Source organism: Nyctibius grandis, chromosome 6 (assembly GCF_013368605.1).
Source record: "Nyctibius grandis isolate bNycGra1 chromosome 6, bNycGra1.pri, whole genome shotgun sequence".
Lineage (NCBI taxonomy): Eukaryota > Metazoa > Chordata > Aves > Nyctibiiformes > Nyctibiidae > Nyctibius > Nyctibius grandis.
The window spans coordinates 1,316,873-1,331,311 of record NC_090663.1 but is presented as its reverse complement, the minus strand read 5'-3'; the positions used below and the strand labels follow the sequence as shown (position 1 = coordinate 1,331,311).

The 14,439-nt window shown below is 44.6% G+C and overlaps 1 protein-coding gene across 5 annotated transcripts in view; it reads left to right on the top strand.

Moving 5' to 3' along the window:
* Positions 1-14,439, top strand: part of EXOC6B (exocyst complex component 6B) — a 362,323-nt gene that overhangs the window by 129,408 nt on the left and 218,476 nt on the right. For 3 of the 5 annotated variants that reach the window (XM_068402991.1, XM_068402989.1, XM_068402988.1), the window contains exon 7: positions 8,453-8,524. The exons of the other annotated variants lie outside the window; for them this stretch is intronic. In XM_068402991.1, the coding sequence (XP_068259092.1) occupies positions 8,453-8,524 (72 nt within the window). The remainder of the gene's footprint in view (positions 1-8,452; positions 8,525-14,439) is intronic. 5 annotated transcript variants of the gene reach the window in all.

The following is a 14,439-nucleotide window of genomic DNA, read 5'->3' as shown; positions in this document are numbered from 1 at the left end:
CCATTAGGAAGCATTTCTTCTCAGCAAGGGTCATTAGGCATTGGAAGGGGCTGCCCAGGGAGGTGGTGGAGTCACCATCTCTGGAGGTGTTTAAGAGAAGACTGGACATGGCACTTAGTGCCCTGGTCTAGTTGCCATGGTGATGTCAGGACAATGGTTGGACTCGATGATCCCAGAGGTCTCTTCCAACCTGGTTGATTCTGTCATTCTGTGGCTTCCAGACATTTTTTCTTTGAGCAACACGATGTTCTAAAAGGTTGCCCTGACTTTGCTACCTTGCTGTATACAACTGGCATTATTTCAGTGTAATCACCGATGACTTGAAACTCGCTGTATTTAATGTCTGTGTATCGAACTGTGCCCCTGTATGCCATGATCCCTCAAGTTCAACATTAGTTTTGAGTAAATGGGTGGGATATTTGAGACTGTAATAACCATTACGGACACTATTCTCTTCTCTGTATTCAGAGGGAGGCACCAACGTGTTTTACATGACCCAGAAATCCAAGAACTTGTCTGTAGGCCACTAAAGACCTGTTGATGCTTATTAGTTTAATTGATGTCTTCCTAAATTACCACTTGAATATTTGCTTTGTGGCTGGCAGAATTTGTGGTGTGGTGAGGGTAGGACACAAGTGGGGGCAAGAAACAGCCTGGGGAAATGTAAAACTTCAGAGCTGTAGAAGGTGAAGGTCGCTCACATCAGGTTGAGAAATTTTTTCTACATGTGGTATAAAAGATCACAGAATCAATCAGGTTGGAAGAGCCCTCTGGGCTCATCGAGTCCAACCATTGCCCTGACACCACCATGTCAACTAGACCATGGCACTAAGTGCCATGTCCAGACTTTTCTGAAACCCCTCCAGAGATGGTGACTCCACCACCTCCCTGGGCAGCCCCTTCCAATGGCTAATGACCCTTGCTGAGAAGAAATGCTTCCTAATGTCCAACCTGACCCTCCCCTGGCGAAGCTTGAGGCTGTGTCCTCTTGTCCTATCGCTAGTTGCCTGGGAGAAGAGGCCGACTCCCACATCGCTACAACCTCCCTTCAGGTAGTTGTAGACTGCACTAAGGTCACCTCTGAGCCTCTTCTTCTCCAAAGATGGCAATAATGTCATCTGTGGAAATACTGTCTTAGGTTGCCAGGCATTAGAGATGCCCCTCCAAGATCCTGAAAATCAGGCTGAAGTGAAAACTCCATTCGTTTGTTCTTGAATAAGCTCCTGAAGACCTGCAGTGGCTCAGAAGTCCCTGGTGCTACGTTGGGCCTCTCTTGCTGTGGGTCACAGTGAAGGACCTGCTTCGTTTCTGTGTAATTGCTTTGTCTTCAGCCCTTGGACCTTGGTGCAGGTTTCCAGGGTAAGGTTTTGTACTTCAGCGGGTTTGTTGTAAAGATTAGAGAACACCTTGTGGAGAGGTAAGCTCCCACCGGAGAGTCCCGTGCTTGAGATACGCTTTTTAATGCTGTTACTAAAGGTTTTATTTATTGGCTGTGAGGTTGAAGCTACTGATGTTGGTGTAGCCCGGTGAGTGGGGAATGAGGATAATTACCAGGAAATAATTATGTGGCCTTCAGCAAAACTGCTCTCCCTTCTTGGCTGGTTGTGCTGCAGATCTTGGAAGGAGACCTCATTCCTCACCGTGTCTGAAAGGGAGAAATTGCAGAGTAAGCGTTTTCCTGTACGGAGGGCTGAGGGCTGGTCTGTGCCGAAGCAGCTGGTGTGCGGTAGCTGCCTTAACTGGACATGACTCAGGGGCCCTTCTGGGCCTCTACTCTGTTGGGTTTTTTCTTCTAGTAAGCCATGATAAAGAATTATGTGCTTTGCTCAGCACATGGCACAGCACACGCTTATGGCTTCCATAAGACAACTGCAAAATACTTGACCAAAGGGGCAATGTTCGACTGTGAGGGGCTTTTGCAACAGTAGGAACATCTAATTTCCACACCTGTGTGTGTCCGTAGTGTCTCTCAGCTTGCAAACTTTGTATGGTTTGCACAATTCATCCTGCCTTGCACATCTGCTCTGGTTCCTTCAACGCCTTTTCAGGTGGGAGGATGCCTTCAGCCTCCTCTCGCTGCCTTCTTGTTGGCCATGAGGATTCCTCTCACAGAATCAATCAGGTTGGAAGAGACCTCTGGGATCATCGCCCTGACACCACCCTGTCAACTAGACCATGGCACTAAGTGCCATGTCCAGGCTTTTCTTAAACCCCTCCAGAGATGGTGACTCCACCACCTCCCTGGGCAGCCCCTTCCAATGGCTAATGACCCTTGCTGAGAAGAAATTCTTCCTAATGTCCAACCTGACCCTCCCCTGGCGAAGCTTGAGGCTGTGTCCTCTTGTCCTATCGCTGGTTGCCTGGGAGAAGAGGCCGACTCCCACTTTGCTACAACCTCCCTTCAGGTAGTTGTAGACTGCAATAAGGTTACATGATGGACTAGGGTCCTGTGTGTCTATGAACGCCACCAGCAAGCGGAGGAGATGTATCAATTTTTTTCAAGGCACTGGATGAGGTGTTGGAATAAGTCACTGATACTTGATATATCCAGTATCTTGAAAGAGCACCAAAAATTAAAAAACCCCTGATCTGACTATAGGGTCTGTTTCAGATGAATATCTGAGTTCTTTTAAGGGGTAAAGTTCTTGATTTGTTAATTGCATGTCATTAATATCTGCAATTGCAAACCAGAAGTCTAGTCTGGAAGGCGCTTCTTGTCTTATTACTCTTTATTTTTTTTAGCTGGAATTTTGTAGGCTTTTTTTATATCTTGGTAGCACGTGGTCATCTTTTTTCTCTTCCATTTCACTGTGTTTAGGAGGATTTTTCTGTTTCATTTGGTGCTAGGAAAATATCCCGAGATGCAGTCTGAGAGCTGCTCGTCTGAGTGCAACATTCATCACTTCAGCTCTCTCTTAAGGCACACTTAAAAAAAACCAACCCCAACCCTCAAAAAAGCTTCATCTGAAATACATTCCTGCACTGTTGTGATTAGAAATTATGGTCTGCTTGATTTCTAGACATCTGTTTTACTCTCACAACCGACAGTAGACTGAGTTAGGAATTCTTGATTTTGTCTAACAGGTTTTCTTCTTCCCCTTCTCCTTTTTTTCTTTCTTTTTATTTTTTCTTTTTTTCTTTTTTCTTTTATTTTTTTTATTTTTTCTTTTTTCTTTTCCCCTTTTTCCTCTCCTTTTCCTCTCCTTTTCCTCTCCTTTTCCTCTCCTTTTCCTCTCCTTTTCCTCTCCTTTTCCTCTCCTTTTCCTCTCCTTTTCCTCTCCTTTTCCTCTCCTTTTCCTCTCCTTTTCCTCTCCTTTTCCTCTCCTTTTCCTCTCCTTTTCCTCTCCTTTTCCTCTCCTTTTCCTCTCCTTTTCCTCTCCTTTTCCTCTCCTTTTCCTCTCCTTCTCCTCTCCTTTTCCTCTCCTTCTCCTCTCCTTCTCCTCTCCTTCTCCTCTCCTTTTCCTCTCCTTTTCCTCTCCTTTTCCTCTCCTTTTCCTCTCCTTTTCCTCTCCTTTTCCTCTCCTTTTCCTCTCCTTTTCCTCTCCTTTTCCTCTCCTTTTCCTCTCCTTCTCCTCTCCTTCTCCTCTCCTTCTCCTCTCCTTCTCCTCTCCTTCTCCTCTCCTTCTCCTCTCCTTTTCCCCTCTTCTTTTCGTTCTTTCTTTGTTCTTTCTCTCTTTTTTTTTTTTTTAATTTTAGGTGATAGCTTTTAAGTTTCCTGCCGCTTATTACTAAAAATGGTCGTAGAAAAATAATCCGCTTGCCATCCTAGGAGGAGGAGTAATATAAGAGAATGTAGAAATAAAATTGAATAAAAACTTTGAAGGCCATCCAGGACACAAAGAAGGGTTAGTTTCTTTGAAGATGTGGAAAATTACAGTTCGGTTGGAAACCTCAGTAAAACCCAGTTGGAAAGTGTTGGTTATCAGAAGCGCTGACCAACTGTGAACTGCAGGTCAGGTCACTGAATGCTGGGTGGTAGCTCCCAAAAATCGCTGTAGCCTAGTTTTGGTGGGGACTTTGTATCACAGAATCACAGAATCAACCAGGTTGGAAGAGCCCTCTGGGATCATTGAGTCCAACCATTGCCCTGACACCACCATGGCTACTAGACCATGGCACTAAGTGCCATGTCCAGTCTTTTCGACTGGAAAATCACGTGAATATGTGATATTGGGAATGTGCACGGGGTTGGTGATCTGTTCTCAACACATGCCTGTGAAAAATTTTCCAGACTTAACTTGAAGCAGAGGTGTGTGATTTGGGGATGTCTCGTAAATTGGAGATATGGAAAGAAGGAAAGTGAACAGGGAAAATAAAAATTGATTACTTATTCACCTGGTGTGTATTCTTCCCACCAGATCTTGAGCACTTTTTCAGAAGCTATTGATTGTAGTTGCAGTCTACAACTACCTGAAGGGAGGTTGTAGTGAAGTGGAAGTTGGCCTCTTCTCCCGGGCAACTAGTGATAGGACAAGAGGACACAGCCTCAAGCTTGGCCAGGGGAGGTTCAGGTTGGACATTAGGAAGCATTTCTTCTCAGCAAGGGTCATTAGGCATTGGAAGGGGCTGCCCAGGGAGGTGGTGGAGTCACCATCTCTGGAGGTGTTTAAGAAAAGCCTGGACATGGCACTTAGTGCCCTGGTCTAGTTGATATGGTGGTGTCAGGGCAACGGTTGGACTCGATGATCCCTGAGTTCTCTCCCAACCTGGTTGATTCTGTGATTCTGTGATTCTTTTCTTTAATGATGGATACAGACTTGTCCAACTCCCATAGTCACGTTAATCTGGAATGTGTTGAGGCTGAATAAGATCTTTACACGTGTTTCCTTCTGTTTGGTTTAGGCTTGGTGTTGTTGGTTACTGCCACATCTTCTGTATAATAGTATAAGATTGCTTAGGTCACATTCAGCTTGTTTTCCCCTTATTAAATGGTTTGTTGGGATGGCTAATTACTGCTCATTTTATTGTAATGAAGAAAAAACTGGAAAAGTCTTCCTCCTGCAGAGCAGTAGTCTTCTGTTATCACATGAGATGGATGTTAGAATCATAGAATCACAGAATGGTTTGGCTTGGAAGGGACCTTAAAGATCATCTAGTTCCAACCCCCCTGCCACGGGCAGGGACACCTTCCACCAGACCAGGTTGCTCCAAGCCTCATCCAACCTGGCCTTGAACGCTGCCAGGGAGGGAGCAGCCACAGCTTCTCTGGGCAACCTGTTCCAGTGTCTCACCACCCTCACAGCAAAGAATTTCTTCCTATTAAGCCCTTCTAGTCATGTATGGGTCTTAAATGTCTTGCTTCTGATTGCTTTTCACCAGGGAATCTGTTTTCAGCCCATCATGGTGGTCCCAGCAGCTTTGAAGAACATGGTAGATAAGTTGATATGAGCTGCTAAAGGACATGGTGGGCTGGTTTTACAGGTATACTAAGGAAAAGGTAGAAGTTAGAGGCACTCAAGTCCTTTGGAGACACCTCTGGGTACACAGGGTGCTTGGGTAGGACGGGATAAAGAAAAATCTTTGACGTGAAATGAGTTCCAGTGGACCTTAGGGTGTCCTAAAGGAATGAGCTTTCTTATGGCCAGAATTCATATGGGAACAGAGGGACGTAGTTTTTTCTTTGACAAATTAAAGTAGAGGAGAACACCTCTGCTTGGAGTGTCATCTTCTAAATAAAATTTTTAAATCATCTTTTGACCTGTCCTTCCCAGTTGCTGCACCTTGTAGGATGTAGAACAGTGCAGTTCAGGCAAAGATTGCAACTGAGCCATGTCATGAGCATGACTGAACATACTCCTGGCAAGTGTTAATTTTATTTCACCTGCAGAGCGTCGCTTCATGCAACACAATATTTGCCTTTGTTGAGCATCAGGGTTTTATACAGAGGTTGTCCTAATATTCATGGTTTTGTTGTACAAAGATGTGACAATTTGAAACTTCATCAGTATAAGGGTTAGAAAACAGGATTTATGATACAAGGCTTGAGGAACTGAATGTCTTTAATTTATCAAAGAGGAGGATTGTGACCTCTGCTTCTCTGGATGTCTGTTAGGAAACACTGATAGTAGCTACTGTTCTAAAGTAAGCAGCCAAAGTTTGATAAGATCCAATGGTGAAGGTCAAAGCTGGGTAAAGGTGTGGGAGTGGAGGTAATAAGCTACTGGCACAATCCATCAAGATTTGTGGTGGACATTGCATCATCCTTGGAAAACCTTTAAAATCAGAACGACTTGTTTTTTCTAAAAGCTTTATGTTCCACTTCAACCACAACTACTGACCTTGAAGTAGGTATTAATTAGTGGACGACTCCTCGTCTGTGTTCTTCAAGATGTCATACTACCTGAGGACTGTGATCTCTTAAAATTTTATGCCTATAAGAACAGTAGATTCATACTTCATGTTTTTCTTCTTGTGGCAAAGACCAAATTAAAAAAAAAGAAGAGTTTAAAGAAAAAACAAGTTGAGCTCAGTTCCGGCAGCCAAGGATTTTGGTGTTCTGATTTTGACTCTGATAGCACTCGTTGGGTGGCCTTGGGCAAGTTATTAATCCGCGTGTGCCTCAGTTTGCCAATTTGTCTGATCTGGATAACTTCCCTCACCTAATAGGATGACATGTTTTTAACATGCTGTTAATGTAAATGTGGAATAATTATGAGCTTTTTATGGCTGTTTTGTTTATGACAAAGGAGAATATTTGTAGAGTAGATGCCCATTTTCCAGACCTACTTCATTTAACTCCTGGGAGATGTTTTGACTCCTCAAAAGAGGATTTTTCTTGACCAGGGGCCACCGCTGTGGTCCTCTGTCCCGCCAAGTTCAATGTTCTTCTGGGTAGAATAAAATGTGTTTATGGATTTTGATGAAACTTGAAAATTCTTGGATTGTTAAACTTGCTGTGTTACGGGAAAATGAATCAAGTTCTGACTCACGGAGGAGGATTGACCTTGGGGGGAGAGGGCAGCATCGTACACGCCACAGTTTGGCTTACTAGGAAAGTATTTCTTTGGTTGTCTCTGGCATATTATTTATTCTCGTTGAATTATTACCATTGCTTGGTATCAAATAGTACCATTAAGGATGAGACATAGTCTTGGTGCCCTTCTCTGAATTTTCACTCTTTGTTACTATATATATATATATATATGTACATTTTTTCCCCTCAAACCAACCATTTCCAGGCTTAAGGGTTGTCTGCTTGTTCTCAGTCCAGACCAAGGTGTTTGGGCAGCTTAAAGGACAACAGTTTTTCTATAGGAAAAGTTCATTTTAAGCAAGAAGATTGCAGTTTACATTTAAACATTCACAAAATCTGAAAGGTCAACAGAGCAAACCCCCAGACAGTGCACGGTGGGTGTTAGACATCTCCAGATACATTTACTGAAGGTGGTGAAACAATTCAAGGTACGATGCAGTTGATTTTCTCGTCCCATAGGCTTGGAAAATGTGGCATTTCTGCAATGGTAGTTGAATGTACTGGACATGGCACTTAGTGCCATGGTCTAGTTGCCATGGTGGTGTCAGGGCAATGGTTGGACACGATGATCCCAGAGGGCTCTTCCAACCTGGTTGATTCTGTGAAATTCTGTGAAAACTGCTACCTAACACAGCTCTGAAGAGAAATCCCTTCCATGCTCCTCATCCCTTTGGGTCCGTGTGCCATGTTCATCCTATTCTGGTGGCCCACGCTTTATGTAATTTGTAGATAGGTGCTAATGGATCTCCATGGTCCTTGTAGAGCTGGGCAACCCATGTTGTCCCTTCTATAACCCTTCAGCTGTTGTAACTCTGGACCAGCCACTTTCATGGAATCATAGAATGGTTTGGGTTGGAAGAGACCTTAAAGACCATCTAGTTCCAACCCGCCTGACATGGGCAGGGACACCTTCCACCAGCCCAGGTTGCTCCCAGCCCCATCCAACCTGGCCTTGAACGCTGCCAGGGAGGGGGCAGCCACAGCTTCTCTGGGCAACCTGGGCCAGTGTCTCACCACCCTCACAGCAAAGAATTTCTTTCTAAGATCTAATCTAAATCTCCCCTCTTTCAGTTTCAAACCGTTCCCCCTCGTCCTGTCACTCCATGCCCTTGTGAAAAGTCCCAGACACTTGAGTCGTGCTCTGCTCTCATCTCTCATAACTCCAGTTCCTTCAGCTTTCGCTGCTCTCTTGGGGCCCAGGCAGGTACTTCACCTTTCTGTCCCCTCCTAACCTTCCAGTCTTTCCTCAATGCGTCCCCTGACCAGTCCTTCCAGGTGTATCACTTGTGGATTTAATTTCCCTTTAAATTCCCTTGAAGGTTGTTGTCTTTGGTTGTGCAAATACCTTCGTTTAGTGTCGTCGGGAGGTTTCTGTGCTCTTTACTTCCAGTCTTCAGGAATTTTTGTTGCCTCTTTTTCTTCTCTGCTTTGTTGTTGTTTCCTCTTTTTTTTAATGTTTGTTTCCTTCATTTCCTAAAGGATTGCAGATACACTCAGTGGAAAATAATTGCCAAGATATTCTTCAGTCTTCTGCTCTCTCCAAATATTAAGGTACTTTGCACTTGATGTGTCTATTCACTTGATCGCTCTCTTTGATGATAACACGGACCTAATTTCTAGTCTACCTTTGGCTTTCTTTGAAAACTTGGATTGATTTTTGTGGCACTAAACTGCAAACCCGAGTTCCCTGGCTGAGTACTTACAGCTCACTAACCTCTGCGGTGGAAGAAATCAGTCAAGTTCTGCTTCCCACTGGGAAAACTCCAGATTTTCCAATCTGGTCATCTGCTGGGATGTAAAACCAGAGCAGTTCTTCTTGAATTTGGACACCAGAAGTAAATGCAGTGTATTAGGAGACATCATGACAATATTTCCATGCTTGTACATCTAAATTGTACTATCTACTGAGCTAAAAATGGCTTGTTATCCTCCTGCTGTTCCATTGCATGGCAATGCAAGAGGATGAGTGTTTTGCATGTCTGTGATACAATGACCTCCCTGAGCAGTGCAGAATAAGATACTATTGAACAAATTTTTTCCACTTCTACATTTCCACAGGGAAAAAATACCCATTTGCTGGAGGAACAATCCATTGGACTGCTTTACCCTTAATGTACTTAAAGAAATCACTGATAAGCTTAACCAGCCATTGATTCCTTCACGTATCCTCCTGCTTCCCATATCAGCTATCTCCACATCCTAACACCAGATTTCTGTTTGTTGGCTTGAGCTTTTCTCTTTATTCCATTTGTCATGTTCCCTTTTTCTTTTTCTTTTTTTTATAGCCTCCTTGACTTCCGTCTGAGCCAGGTTGCCTTTTAACTCGCGTCGCCGCCTTTTTCAGTTGTGGGATTGTGGCTTTTGGAGCATCTAGTTAAAATGTTCTTAAACAATTTTCAATTAGTCTTCATGTTTTTCTGATTACGTTCTTTTTCCCAACTGATTTGGCTCGTAATTGTTTTCAGCTTGATGAAACTGGCCCTTTTTAAAGTGTGTGTATAGATATGTGTATGTATACATACGTGTATATAGGTACTATTGGCAGTGCTATTTTATTGCTAATTTAAATGGGTTTTGGGTGCATATAGAATTGTGATTGAGTCATGGTGACTTGCACTTTAGCTGTCAAAAAAAGTGGGATAAAACATGGCTGCTTGTTAAAACCTCTTTCCAAATGGACACTAGCGCAGGGGATGCTGTTTTAGGGCTTTATTGGCATTTAGCAGATGGTGCTTCTGTAGTGAAGGGGCATCACCTCCAGCCCTTTGATGTCTGAACAACCTCAGCTCCTGCTGAACTTACAGAATCAATCAGGTTGGAAGAGACCTCTAGGATCTATGAGTCCAACCATTGCCCTGACACCACCCTGTCAACTAGACCATGGCACTAAGTGCCATGTCCAGGCTTTTCTTAAACCCCTCCAGAGATGGTGACTCCACCACCTCCCTGGGCAGCCCCTTCCAATGTCTAATGACCCCTTCTGAGAAGAAATTCTTCCTGATGTCCAACCTGAACCTCCCCTGGCAAAGCTTAAGGCTACCACGTGGTGTGTTATATCCCAAAGGTTAGTGCCACGTTAGCTCAGGAGTGATTTTAAAAAGATAAATGCTGCCTTCACGCTGGCTTCGGAAGTGCTGTGGTCCATGTCAGAGCAGCGTGTGTGAGTTTCTAGGTGAGACAGGAGAAGACAGGGTTGCCTCGTGTGTGCTCTGCAAAGCTGGTGGAGGAGGCACTGCCTTTAGTAGGAAGGTGGAAATTTCATATGAATGAACTGGAGAAGTGGAGGAAAGCCCAAGGTACTGTGGAAGATGAAGGCAACATAACTGCAGGCTGGTCCAAGTCCAGTTAGAGGCACTTGGAGATCTTTCCTGTTACCTTCACAGCAACACGAAACCAAACTAGGATAACATTTGTGATGGAGCGAGCAGGAGAGGGCTGCGACGGTGGAGCTGAGGCAGGGAAACCTGTTGCACGTTGGTATGGGAGAACCAACATGCAACAGCCACCCATGGGAGAAGAACCTGAACCTCTCTTCCACCAGCACAGCCCCAGTGAAATGTCCTGCACCCGGAGCCAGTGAGATCACAGAATCACAGAATCAGCCAGGTTGGAAGAGACCTCAGGGATCATCGAGTCCAACCGTTGCCCTGACACCACCATGCCAACTAGACCATGGCTCTAAGTGCCATGTCCAGGCTTTTTTTAAACCCCTCCAGAGATGGTGACTCCACCACCTCCCTGGGCAGCCCCTTCCAATGTCTAATAACCCTTTCTGTAAAGAAATTCTTCCTGATGTCCAACCTGAACCTCCCCTGGCGAAACTTGAGGCTGTGTCCTCTTGTCCTATCGCTAGTTGCCCGGGAGAAGAGGCCGACTCCCACTTCACTACAACCTCCCTTCAGGTAGTTGTAGACTGCAATAAGGTCACCTCTGAGCCTCCTCTTCTCCAGGCTAAACAACCCCAGCTCCCTCAGCCGTTCCTCGTAGGTCAGACCCTCCAGACCCTTCACCAGCTTGGTCGCCCTCCTCTGGACTCGCTCCAACACCTCAACATCTTTCTTGAAGTGCAGATGTCCTGCACCGAGCCACCATCTCTCCCCGGAGCTGTGCACTACAGGTGACACTTTGGCTGGATCAAGCCTGCAGCACTGGGGATGAATTTGGAGGCTCGGATGGGAGGGACCATCCCAGATTACCCCCCAGCTGACCTTCTCCTTGAGCTGGATGGAAATGATCAGCGCCGCGAATGTAAATGATCAGCAGTTGGGCTCCATCTGCAGCTGGTTAATTACCCGTTCACACAATATGTTGTTAGGGGTCATCTGGTTCCAGTTTCACCATAAACAGAAGTAAATGTTGAGAACATACTTTTCTACATCCAGTTTCACTTGTTGTGGATAGTTGAAATAGTTTGCAACCCACATCTTTTGGTTTTGGAGGAGGACTTTTGGCCAGAGAGCCCTGCGACCAGTTGAGTTTTTTTTTTCTTTAAAAGTGCCCTGGAGGTTGTATTGTAGGGACTTTCCTTATGCAAAACATAAAAGTGCTGTTTTTTAAAATCATAACCATATTTTTCATTAAAATCAGTTGGAGTCCCAATAAACAATCGACTCCGAAAATTTTCCAAATGTTTGCTGCAGTGCTGTTTCTATTTTTAATTATTTTTTTTTTCCAAAAAGTTTTTGTTAAAAACACAGCTTGGCTTATAATTTAAAGAAGCGATCTAGTAAATCAGAAAAAATGCCCATGTATATAGCTTTTTATTGCAATATAATTAAAACCTACTGTACATTTGAATGTCAGAAGACTTCTGTAGCACTGTCCGATGATTTCTGCCATTTGACTTATGGTGGGAACAACTTTTTTTTTGTTACCAGCTCTTCTCAAGGGCTCTTCCAGCGTGTTTATACATTTGTTTTATATAAATTGAGAACTGTGTGTGTATAGAGACGTTGAAAACTCTGCAAAGTAGCTGTGAGGCACAGAAATGCCTGGTTCTGAGGCACTAAGGCACGGTTTCCACCTCGCATCAGTCACACAGAATCACAGAATCAATCAGGTTGGAAGAGCCCTCTGGGATCATCGAGTCCAACCATTGCCCTGACACCACCATGGCAACTAGACCAGGGCACTAAGTGCCATGTCCAGTCTTTTCTTAAACCCCTCCAGAGATGGTGACTCCACCACCTCCCTGGGCAGCCCCTTCCAATGTCTAATGACCAATGTGATCGATGAACACCAAAAACTTTTGCAAAGCTGCTGGCTAACAGCAGTCATGCTTCTGGATGGGTCTGACCTCCGAGGAACAGCTGAGGGAGCTGGGGGTGTTTAGCCTGGAGAAGAGGAGGCTCAGAGGTGACCTTAGTGCAGTCTACAACTACCTGAAGGGAGGTTGTAGCGGAGTGGGAGTCAGCCTCTTCTCCCAGGCAACCAGCGCTAGGACAAGAGGACACAGCCTGAAGCTTTGCCAGGGGAGGTTCAGGTTGGACATTAGGATGCATTTCTTCTCAGAAAGGGTCATTAGGCATTGGAAGGGGCTGCCCAGGGAGGTGGTGGAGTCACCATCTCTGGAGGGGTTTAAGAAAAGCCTGGACATGGCCCTTAGTGCCATGGTCTAGTTGCCATGGTGGTGTCAGGGCAATGGTTGGACTCGATGAGCCCAGAGGTCTCTTCCAACCTGATTGATTCTGTGATTCTGTGGATGCAAAGCTTCTGTCACATGCGTGTTTCACGTGGTTCAAATCATCCTGTGCAACCAAGCGAACAGTTGCTGTGCTTCTGGGTTTTGGCTGGGCAAAGTGGAGTGTGCCTAAGCCCAAGGAATTCGTGGAGCTGGTGCCCAGCGTTGGAGTTTCATTGACATCTTCACTGTAGAAAATCGCTCTCTTGCTTCTTGCCTCCAAAGGAAAGCAAATTTGCTGAAGTAGTTTCTGTGTTGCTCGAAGCCATTTATGCTTCTGGTGAATGATCCAAGTCTTGAGTGGGATAAATCCACATAATGATTTTGCTTTTCAAATGTTCCAGGGTCGTTTCTGTTGTGGGACTTGTTTGAAAGTGGTACAAAGTGTCTGTTTTTCATGGGCCTCTTGGACATTCAGCTGTAGCGTGCAGCAGATGCAATACGTGTGGAGAAGGACGTGAAATTTCTACATGATGTTTTCATGTTCCTTGAGGGACACGAATGGCAAAGTGGGATTCTCAGTCTGAGTCCTCAACTGGATACAACATTTTTCAACTTGCGTTTAGGTCTCCTTGCTTAAGAATGATGACTTTAATCTACTTAGGAAGTGTCTGTAATTATCAACAAATACTTATTACCCTCTGAATGGGTGAGGATTCAGCGTGATCAGTTTTGGTTTGCTGCTGAGAACCAGACACCCTTTGTGATAGGAAATTTCTTGGGTTGGTTCAAATACACTGTGCTTAACTTCTCATTCCTCTTAACACTCTGTCTTGCTAGTGGCCAGTAGGTCTGTAGGAATTTCTGGAGTCTTCCTGGAGTCTTCCTACCTCCTGAGCTAGGTAAGTACTGAAGTACCACCTGTACCCATTGCTTTAGACAGGCTGAGCTGCCTCTGGTTGTAAACGGGTGGAAGGAGTTTTGCCCTTGTCCTCTCTGGTAAAGAGACAATTGTTTTTCTTGGGTGATCCTGCTAAGCAGCGTTATCTTCTCCCCGGCTTTGTAAGTCCCAGGCATTCAGAATTTTCAGTAGACCTCCCACAAGGATGGCTGTTGTGTCAGAGCCACTGAAATGCCTTTCTTGGTGGGTCTATTCAGAAGATGAATGGTTTTCTGAAGTTTGCGTGACCAATAGTTCGGTGACTTCTTAGACTCTGAACTGCCTTAACTTCTTTCCCTTTCCCTTTATTGTTTTTCCTCTAAAGGCAATCTTGACGAAACTAGGAATGAAATCTCTGCCGAAAGCCCTACAGAGGAGCAGAGATCCATTTTGCTAAAAGGGCTTGGGAGGGACCTGAGAGGGCTTTTATGTTGAGATTGGTATCTCTTTCAACACATCTTCATTACTTGTTGCTGAGTTCTTAATCATGTTTTGCTGAGGAGACTAAACAATTTTGTAAGACCATCGTGATGCTCAGTATCCATTTTACATTTTTGCTGTTGACTTCTGTAGAGGAGAAGCATCCATCAAGAGAACTCGAATTTGTCATTGTTTCATGAAAAAGGGCAGTAGCATTGTTAAAACCCAATGGGAACCCTTTGGTACTAAGAGCCTCCAGGGATAAATGCAAATTTATATTGGCTTTTAAGACAGACATAGCCCAGAAGTCCCTTTTAAATCAGAAGATGGAAAGATTATTTTATCTTTGATAACTCTTTCCAGAAGACCTACAAAGCTAGTATGTGAGCCATAGCTTGTCTGTGTCTGGGGTTAGCACCTATAGTCACTTGTTTGTGGCTTTGTGGTGGAGGTGGGGAGCTGATCTTAAGACATGGGTACTAGGAT